This window comes from Pteropus alecto, unplaced genomic scaffold (assembly GCF_000325575.1).
Source record: "Pteropus alecto unplaced genomic scaffold, ASM32557v1 scaffold220, whole genome shotgun sequence".
Taxonomy (NCBI): Eukaryota; Metazoa; Chordata; class Mammalia; order Chiroptera; family Pteropodidae; genus Pteropus; species Pteropus alecto.
In genome coordinates, this window is record NW_006430043.1 from 771,571 (window position 1) to 781,353 (window position 9,783).

Consider the following 9,783-nt stretch of genomic DNA (forward strand, 5'->3'; position numbering starts at 1 on the left):
AGAATACCTCAGAGGCCTTTATGTCGGCTGCGAAAGGGGAATTTTGGGGGGGCAAGAGAGAAAGGGAAGGGGATTGTGGGGGGAGGGGAGTGAAGATTCACCGTCAACTCGAGCCCAAGCGGCTTGATTTGAACGCAGTCGAACTATATTTTTAAGAATTAATAAAAACAGGTTCTTTCCCCCCACCCTCAGGCTACGGGTCAGGGTTTGTACAGGAAATCGAGGAGCGATCCCCTCCCCCACTAGGGCTTGGTGGAGAAGCCCTGTCGCGCTTCTGGGAGAGGATGCGGGGGGCGGTGGGGGCGGTGATCCTGGCTCGGACGGAAGGAGACTCTAGCTCCCAAACTCTCGACCCTCTCCAGGAATATGCGCCCCCCTCCCCCAGCTCTGGGGTGTGTCTGCCTGGGTGTGTAAACGTTTGCGTGTGCGTCGCCCTTTATAAGCAGCTCACACATATAGGGGCCGCCTCGGACCCAAGCCAGGGAGCAGGGCGCGGTCATATATCAAACTGCAACACATTCAGGGCCACATACATTTGGAAGAAATTAAGCCACTGTGTTATGAAACCATATGTGTCGGGTTAAAACTATACAACACGCCATTAGCACCAATTATTAGGAAGATCCCGAGCGCCCAGGACCCTCCCTGCCGCCCAGTTCTGACATCCCTACCCCATGAGCCAGCCGCGCCTTGAGTACTCACTGCCTCCACTCACCCAGGAGGCCCCGCCAGCGAGGCCTGGGCCTGTCCCCACCCAGCCTGGTGCGGGAGGTCTTCCCCAATTCCACCTCCGCCCCAGGCAGGGCAGGTCTTAGCCCAGAGCAGCCAGGCCGAGGTGGGTGAAGCAGCTCAGTGGGTACCCTGGGTGGGGTGGGGTGGCCGCACTTGGGGGTAGGGGACGCCCCTCCGGGAGAGAGAAGGCAGATTGGCCCCTTTTCTCCGAGCACAAGATGGCTTTTGAGTACCGCGTCCCCCACCCCCACCCATCCACGCAGTGCAGGGCACCTCCCATCTTTCCACCCGCTCTAGTGGGGGCGGGAGTAGGGGGTGGGCAGATGCTTTCCCCTCGGCTGACGCGCACCAGCCACCAGCCTCCCCACTAATTGCCAATTAACAGGCCCCGCCGCCCTCGGAGCCGCGCTCTCTTCCTGCTCCGCGGCCCGGCCTGCACTGCGCATGTGTGAGCTCTATCGGTCGCGCTCTCAGGGAGGGAGGGGGCTGCGGAGCAGGGAAGGGGGCGCTGGAAAGTTTGTTTGGGGGTTGGGGAGCCGACTTTGCTCAGGGGGCAATGTACAGGTTCTCTCTCCTGCCCTGGAGTTGGAGCTTCCGGGCTCCTTCTATCACGCTTCCATTAGCCAAGAGGCCGCAAATCTGTATAACAGGTAAGGACAAGGTGGGCATCAGGCATGGTCCGTGCATTGGACTCTGGCCTGATCCCCACAGGCGCAGTCCTCTTGCCCCCTCGACCCTCAGCTTCGGCGCGCAGTAACATCAGAACAACACACTTCCCCACTACCATATTCTAGTTTAACCCAATTTCTCCCCCCCTCCACTTTTCCTCCCTATAATTGCCCACGCGCCCACCCTTTCTCCATCCCCCTCTCCTCTCTAACCAAGACCAGCCGCTGCTGTCCTTATCTTGAAACCGCCACCCAGCTACGGACCATTAGTTACATATTTGAACCAATAAGGAAACACTTACCGGGTGCTGCTGTCACTCTCCCTCTCCCTCTCTCTCTCTCTGCCTCTCTCTCTCCCACTCTCTCTCTTTCTCGTCTTCCCTCATTCTGTGCCGCTGCGGAGCCTGTCTCAGCTCCACACACACGTATATACTTTATGTAAATTTAAAAATAAAAAAAGAATAGTCCCAGTAATCAAAAAGCCAAATAAAATTAAAGAGAGTTGCAAGAAGGGGGCAGGAGGCAGAATCTGGGAGAGGGAAGGGGGAGGCATCTGCAGCTCCAAATCTCAACTGCTCCCGCATTCCTCCTGCCCCTTGGGGGGCTAGAGGGTTGGGAAGGGAGAGAGAGTTGCCCTCAACTCCTGCCTCTCCCCTCCCCCTTCCCAGGTGCCCCCAGCTTCCAGGAACTCCACCTGGGAGGAAAAAAAATTAAATGGGGAGAGAAAATAATTATTAATCAGATTAATTTTAAAAAATACTAGTAATGAAGGGAGCGCCCAGCGCAGGTTTCCCTGGCAATGGTTAGGCTCTTACAGAGAGGACTGTTCTGCGGAGCGCTCCGAACGGACAAACCACAATAAAAAGTTCACGTTCATGGATGGAATCCACATGACTTCTTGTGGCCAATCCAACTTGTGAGTCGATCGTAAACTTTTATTACTCAGCTGTAAATTTTCTGCAAACAACCGGGAATGCGATGCATTTGTGTAGCGTGTGCAAATGGGCGCCGCGGTCGCCATGTTTACCCAATTCTCTCGGAGAGGGAGCATCCCCCGACCCCCACCGCACCCCCACCCACCGCCCACTCCCCATGGGCCCGGCTGCACCAGGCTAGCGCAGAAAGGGCAAAAGGGGACGTGAGAGGAGAGAAGGAAGGATTCTGGTACTGAGTAGGCTGCCTTCCTTTGCCATGCCGAATTTAAAATATTTTCTTAATAAATGGGGTATTAAGGTTGGTTCTGGGGGACTGAATCTTTGCAAAGGTTTCTGGCATTGGGACAGTGAAGGCTGACGGGGTGAAGGGACCAAGAAGAGATGCGCTCCTTACGCCTACCTTTTTTTTTTATTTCTCTGGGAAAAGAACAACATTCTTCCCAATGGGGTGTTCCGCCGGCAGCCCCCCACTCCACCCCAGACAGGAACGGGAGGGGCAAGCCGCTGGAAGCCTCATAACCAAGCCTGACCTGGCCGTGGTCTACAGAGCGGAAAAGGTTTAGGCTGGCCCTGGGTAGTCATGCGGAGGCAGCAGGAGGGGTGAGAATTGGGGACAGCCTACAGAACTCCCAAAGCACCCCTCATTCTCAGGTTCCTTTTTCAGAGAAAATTACATCCCCTCCCCCCAGACCATCCCTAGTGTCGGGTCTCCTCAATTCCAAGGTTCAGATGGAAGCTGACTCCTAATCTTTTTAGGATTAAAAATAAAAGTAAGGCCCAAGATCTTGGTTCTCACTTCTTTTTCCTTTGGGTACAAGGCAGTTTGAAGCCTTTTCTTTCTTGTCAGGTGGCCCACACCTGCCTTTTTCAGAAGAATTCTGGTGTCCAGGCAGCTGGGACACACCTTTGAGGCCATGAAAAAAAAGACCTTATCCCTCTCTAAATTGCACCGTCCAAGCTAAATTCTGAGCACCTGAGGTAACTAACCCCCACCCTTCTCCAGACTCGGAATTTTGGTGATGTGTCCAGTGTGGGGAAGCCCAGAATAAATTCTCCCAAAGAGACGATTTGCCAACCAGTCACAGCCCAGCCACTCTTCCCATTAGCTGGAGATTTGAAGAGCCAAAGCTCTCCCTTAGGTTTGGCTGGGAGCTGGCATGGTGACTTCCACAGCTGGGTGCCCCACCCCAACCAACAAGGGTCCCTCATCCCCTCCTCAAACTTCCTCCATAGTAAGCGCAGCAGTTCCCTCAGCCGGATGGGGGACCTCGGTTCTTTTACAAACCCACTCATAAATTTTATAACAGGTAGTTAAAAATTACGACAAGGAAGCGCTGGCCCAGCTTTTCACAATGGGCCGCAGGGAGAATGGGACAGCGCTGCAGGCAGCTCACCGGAAATTTTACTTCTAGTCTGTGGCACAACCTGTCCTGAGTTCGCCCTAATTGGGGCAGGGTAACGTTCTCCAGCGGGCTCCCAGCCACTGGGGTATTGCATTTGGAGAAGATGAGGCTGGGGAGGCCAATCCACTCTCCCATCTTAGGGTCCACCAAGAAGCCCCTTAGGACACTCACAACCTCCTTCAGCCTCCAGATCCCCTGCAGGCCCGCACCTCCCCTGGCTTCTGCAATGAAGTGAGGAGAGAAAATGCCGAGAATTAAAAAATATATATCTAAAGAAACGAATTTGCCCCCTAATTTAATAGCTACATTATCCCGTCTCTACAGTTGAGATTGGAATAATAAATTCAAGGCGAAATGAGGGAGATGCTTCAACTCAGCATTTTGAAAGATACTATTTTTCACAAATCACAAATAGCTTTCGGAAGCCACTTTGATTGGCTAATAAAAAGTAAAGAATGGGAGAGAGTCCTATCTGCTGCAGCAAAATGGTCCCCATTCCAGTAATGGGACGGCAGGAACATTTGGGAGGACGCGTTTCTAAAGACAGCGCATCCTGCTCGTAATTAAATTCCCCCATAAAACGGATTTTACCTCCTTTTCTCTCCAAACGAGAAAACGGAGGCGGTGGGCAGAAGGGGTGAAAGAGCGGGTACTGCATGAGGGGGTGGCTGGAGCTCTCTCGGTCTGGCCCATCCGATGCTTCGTATCTCAAGCGATGCCCGGCGCCAGACGCACCCCGCCCTCCGACGCCGGCGGGCTTGGGGCCACGGGCATCGCTGAGCAGAGCAGGGCCAGGGATGAATGGGACATTTGGTGTGGGAAAAATTCGGCGAGGGTCTTTGGAACCACTTAGTGAAGGTTTTAACCCACTCGGCTACTAGGCCAGCGATTTTTATTAATAGAAATCACAATTACACATTTTAAAAATGAAACGGCCCCTCTGCCAGCCCTCGGAGGGGCCGCCTCTGGGAAGGCCTGAGGTCCGAGCAAAATGCTCTCTTTTCGGGCCTCACAGCCGGGTAGCCTGTATCTCCCGCAGCAAACGGGGTTACCTGGCTGGCACTTCGGCCCTCGATAGGGACCCCAGATTCCGAAAGATTTTCTCCAGAGCTGCTCAAAACTGTTCTCAGCTGCCCCCAGCCTGTGCTTCCAATCGGCAGCCTCTTGGGCTACAGCAGTCCCCTATCCACGATGCCTGACCCAATCCTGTTTTCAGAACCACTTTGCGTCGGAGCCAGGGACCCAGATTGGGGGGGGGGCGGCGGAGAGTGTCGGCCTGGGGCCTAAGTCTGGGGAAATGATTGGGGGAGGGAAGGGGGGGAAGAGAGAGAGAGAGAGAGAGAGAGAGAGAGAGAGAGAGAGAGAGAGAGAGAGATCTGGCCTCAAAAATATTTCAGTCTTTGGGGATCTGGTTTTTAAGACCAGAAGATCCCATCCCCTCCCCTTTCCCCTACTCCTTTCTGAGTCAGATGACTTGCATCTCTGGAATTTGGTATTATTTGACCAGAATTTTACTGGCATAAACAGATTTCTCCATCTAAAACCCTCCAGGGAGGAGTGAGAGACCCCTTTGCCCCCTGAGTCCCTTAGCCTTTGACCCTTTATTTTGGGGAATAAGGAGTCCAATGAGGACTCTCCTTACCCTGCTGTGGCTGGGGTGAGGGGACTGTCCACTCAGCAGGCCCGTTCCCCCTCCCAGGCCAATGGCCCCCACTATGTGGGCAGGGCAGGTTGCCCAATTGCCAAGGTAAAGCTGCAGGCTTAAAATAGCCAGACAGAGGAGTAGATGCTGGTGGGCTGAGTGACAGTGATGGCTCTGTGCTGGCTGAATTTGAATTTCAGAATGTGGACCCAGTCCTTATGGGGTACCAGCTCACTCACTTTCTCCTTCTCTCCTTTTCCCAGGCTTAAGCTTCTTCACCGCCCCCAACCCCTTAGGCATTATCCACCCAAGTCCTCCAGGCTGTCTTGAGCCTCATATTCTTCCCACCTAGTTCACTGTTCTAGTGCTGGGTGCTGGGTACCCAAGACTGGTCATGAGGGCCATGGGGAGATCAGAAAGAATCCCATTGCCTTATCCTCAGCCTCAACCCCTGGAAGAAAAAGGCCTAGCTGTGGGAGGCGTATGGGGGCAGATTCTTTGTCTGGGCCCAGCTCAGGGCTGGGGAGGAGGATGGTGGATATGTGGGGAGATACTTTCTCCCCACTGGGATCCTGGCATCCAGAAACTCACTTTACTTGGAGTCAAGTTTCTCCCAAGAGCATACTGCTCTTCTTCCTCTTCCTCCTCACCTCCCTCTTTCACCTGCCCTCCCAGCCCAGCCTGATCTTTCAACTCCACACTGAGTTTCCCCCATCTCAAAGTAAGATCAGTAGAGGAGACCTTTTCCAGAGTGTTGAGAGAGAAGGATAAAGGAGGTAGAGAGAGGGTAGAGAATGTTAAGGTGGGGGGTGGCACTGGAGAAAAAACAAGTCATTCCAGCTTCATTTATTTTTTCTCCTTTTTTTTTTTTTTTATTATGACTCACGTATACAATACAAAGTACTTGGACCAGAAACAGGGCTGCCGGGACACAAAATCTACATTCATAGCTGGACATAAAGACAAATGACCAAAATTATCATTATAGATATATTTTAACGTTTTTTTTTCTTTCGAGCACATTGCATAAACAGAATTCAAGACAGAGTTAACTATACATTCAGTGCAATTTAGTTCTACTCTACTGGGGTTAGAAGCACAATAAAAGCGCACAGGACCGGCGAGCTAGGCAGTCTCAGTTGTTGGGTTTTTCTTAGTGAAATAAGCAGCAACAAACGACAACAAAACCGCATTACGAATACTCAAAGCAGGATTCCTTTCTATAGGTAGTGATAAAATACGCTGGAGGTTTCTTTCTTTTTTTTTTTAATTTTAAAATTTTTCTCTTTTTTTCTCCCATATTAGGATTTTTTTAAATTTCTCTTTTTTATTTTTCAAGATTATTGCAGGTTCCCTTTAGGTAGTATGTTAAAATTTTATTATTAATATTATTATTTTAATGATTATGGTGATTTCTGAGCGCTAACACTAATGCAGCTCAGAGAAAGCTGGGCCCAACAACAGAAATCAGACAGCGAAGGGGAAGAAGGCATGGGCCCAAGTGACCATGGGATGACTAGGTAGGACTTCAGAGGTGATTGCAGGCTCCTATTTACCCCCTGGAAGGCGGGTTGCGGCAGAGACCCACATCTTCAGATTTCCATCAGGTTCCTAGAGAAAAGTCAAGGGGTCTTTCTAAGCAGGGAGCCCCAGAGAGGGAGAGGGGATATTTCTTGCTATCATTTTTTTATTTCTTTAAACAATTCCCCTTTCCCTCCCTCCCTTCCTCCCTTCCTCCCTTTCTCCCTTCCTCCCTTCCTTCCTTCCTTCCTTCACTTTTTCTTTCCTATCCTTTGAAAAGAAGTAAATCTAATACTAATCATAGCATAAAAACAAAACCATGAGTCTTTTTCCACATTTTGAGGGGCTTCCCTCTAAAATAAATACCAGAGAAGCAGGGAGGTGGGAATGTGACAAGAAGGGGCAGAGAGAGGGGGCAAAGAGGCCAGGTCTCAGACCTTAAAATCCAGGCAGAACTCCGAAGGGTGGGGGTAGGGATAAGTGTGTGTGTCAGGGCAACGACTGAGACAGAGACTCCGAACTTTTCGCTGTGTCTCGGTCTCCCCCCTCTAGCCCCCGAACAAATAAAGATCGGGGGAAGTCCAAAGGTAATAAAACCAGAGCTGCAAGTATCTGACAGGTAGTTAGAGTTGTGAGTGTCATTCTATTCTCTATAAAAGCAAATGACAGTCGTAAACTTCTCAATTTATCCGCTACCATAAAACGAAACTTCAAGGGAGTTGCTAAAGGGGTGGGGGGAATCTCTCTTTTTTGCTTAGTCCTTGTTTTCTTCCTTTTCCTCCTCTTCTTTCTCCTCTTCCTCGTTTCCTTCTTCCTCCACCTTCTCCTCATCTCGGGCTCCAGGCAGTTTATCCTTGTTGTTCTCCTTTTTCCACTTCATCCTTCGGTTCTGGAACCAGATCTTCACTTGTCTCTCAGTCAGTCCCAGGGCGTGAGAGACTTCAATTCGGCGCTTTCGTGTCAAATAAGGATTAAAGAGAAACTCCTTTTCTAGTTCCAAGGTCTGATACCGGCTGTAAGTTTGCCTTCCGCTGCGCCGCCCCGGAGCTAGACAGAACAGAACCCCAGTCTCGTTATGTTTGGGTGGGGGCTCAGCTTTCCTCTGCCACTCTTCTTCCCCTAAAGTCCCCCCTCAAATCTCCCCAGTTCTCCTCCCTTCTGCAGAAAAGGCGAGAGCAGAAAGCAGGCAAGGGCAGGAAAGTTTGTGAGCTTGTTTTGCTTTGGCTTCACCTTGGGAGGTGGGGTGGGGGTGGGGGCAGGGACTGGGGTCTGTCTGAAAACCAGGGGATGGCAGAGGCCAGGGGAGCACTGCAGAGTCCCCCCCGGGGCCTGCAGTCCCAGGAAACTGACCCTTGCAGCTTTGTTTACAAGTGCAGAGTGGCATTTGGTGAGCAGGGCTGAAGACAGTCTGTTTCCAAAAGACAGGAAAAGATCTCAGGGTTAAAGAAGAGGGGCTTTGCTCACTGCCCCTCCTCGAATCTCTCTGCCTAATGCTTTGCCAGGAAGAAAAATAATTGATCTCCTGGAATGTATCACTGCTTGGCCTGATTGCTAACTGGAGACCAGCAAATAAATCACGGGCCATCCCCGCTGGAACTTGTCGCTTCTCGCTTCCCCTTTTACTTCGAAATTGGGCCACGAGGGGCCACCCTTTGAGGGGCTCATGACCTGAGCCACTCTGAGGGTCTCCAGGAGACCCCACAAGCCTTTGATTGGGGCAGCTTGGCTAAGGTTCCTAGGACCTCAAAGCCCTCTAATCTGCATGGCCTCTTTTCCAGCACTCTTTTTTTCTCCTCTCTGACTCCCTCTCTTCTCTCCAACTGAGGAAGGTACAGCAAAGTTGGGGTAGTAGCCTTAAGACGAGTTCTCTGAGACGAGGCACTGGGTGCCCCCAGAGAGCCAGAGTACCTGTTCTTGGGGTCTCACCACCCTCTGACCTAGCTAGGGAAGGGAAACAGGGTCTCCCTTCACCCCAAGACAGCCTGGCCACTGTCCTGGATTGAGGCTCTGTGCCTGTGGAGACACTGGTTTGCTCCAAAGGCTGATAAGCTCAGGGTCTTCAGCCCCCTTGCCAGCCACCTCCACAACTTTGACTTTAGAGATGGCAACAGAGAGAGACAGAGAGACAGACAGACAGAGGTGGAGAAAACGATTTTTAACCCTCTGCACCCAGACACCACCTTTCCCCCCACCTTCACCCCAGTCCCCAAAATATCCAAGGCGAGCCCCCGCCCCACCCCCAGCTGAACCTCCCAATCTCAAGGAACCCACTCAGGCATGGAGGTGGGGCTGGGGAGACCCCAAAGCCAGGAGAGAAAGCCAGGGCAGACAAAAAGGAGGCAAGGGAGGGGGGGAAGACCCCGGAGCGCGGGAGACCAAGGGGGAAAGAGAAAAGACTTCTCACCGTGGGGTCTCATCCATGGAAACATGAGGCTGGGAGACGAGTTTTGATTTAAGTGGCCTTGTCCTTCGCTACTGTTAGTGTTGGCGGAGGATTTACAGTCGGGATATTGCACCACGCTCGCCTCTTGCTGAGCCCCATAAAGGGACTGTCTAGGGAGCGCCTCGTAGCCATAGAATTTGGAGGCGTCTCCGTGGCAGCTCAGCGAGCACGGGTTCTGCTGGTAGCCCGAGTTGGAGATGCCCGAGGTGCCGTGGTGGAAGAAGTCTTGGACGTGGTGCGAGGCATGCTGGAAGCCGGGCGCCGAGCCGCCCGGCCCATACACCAGCGCATGGCTCCTGCCCACGCTCTGGGGGAACCGGCAGTCGTAATAGGCCGGTTCCAGGGACTCGCCGCCTTTGTATTTGGAGAACAGGGGGTTGACGAAGTAGGAGCTCATGCTGGGCACATGAAAACCCGCCGCCCCCTCCCCTCTGGCTCG

At 52.2% G+C, this 9,783-nt stretch overlaps 3 protein-coding genes and 1 long non-coding RNA gene across 8 annotated transcripts in view; 1 reads left to right on the forward strand and 3 right to left on the reverse strand.

Annotated features, from left to right (window-relative positions):
* Positions 1-9,783, reverse strand: part of HOXC4 (homeobox C4) — a 62,587-nt gene that overhangs the window by 38,362 nt on the left and 14,442 nt on the right. The gene's annotated exons all lie outside the window — the stretch shown is intronic.
* The window catches only part of HOXC6 (homeobox C6), a 35,690-nt gene that overhangs the window by 11,421 nt on the left and 14,486 nt on the right, over positions 1-9,783 (reverse strand). The window contains exon 1 of one of the 5 annotated variants that reach the window (XM_025045047.1): positions 1,703-2,288. The exons of 1 other annotated variant lie outside the window; for it this stretch is intronic. The gene's annotated coding sequence lies outside the window, so the exon portion shown is untranslated. Of the gene's footprint in view, positions 1-715; positions 882-1,702; positions 2,289-9,783 lie in introns of those variants that run through there. 3 more of the 5 variants (XM_006904498.3, XM_015588290.2, XM_025045034.1) reach the window with 3 other exon arrangements.
* Positions 1,271-9,783, forward strand: part of LOC112477847 — a 12,180-nt gene continuing 3,667 nt past the window's right edge. Inside the window, exon 1 of the long non-coding RNA XR_003045598.1 lies at positions 1,271-1,382. This is a non-coding gene — a long non-coding RNA (uncharacterized LOC112477847). The remainder of the gene's footprint in view (positions 1,383-9,783) is intronic.
* HOXC8 (homeobox C8) lies at positions 6,212-9,777 on the reverse strand. The gene is made up of 2 exons (XM_006904503.3): positions 9,306-9,777; positions 6,212-7,948 (listed from the first exon to the last, which is right to left on the reverse strand). The coding sequence occupies exons 1-2, from the start codon at positions 9,739-9,741 to the stop codon at positions 7,656-7,658; spliced, it is 729 nt and encodes a 242-aa protein (XP_006904565.1). The 5' UTR covers positions 9,742-9,777; the 3' UTR covers positions 6,212-7,655.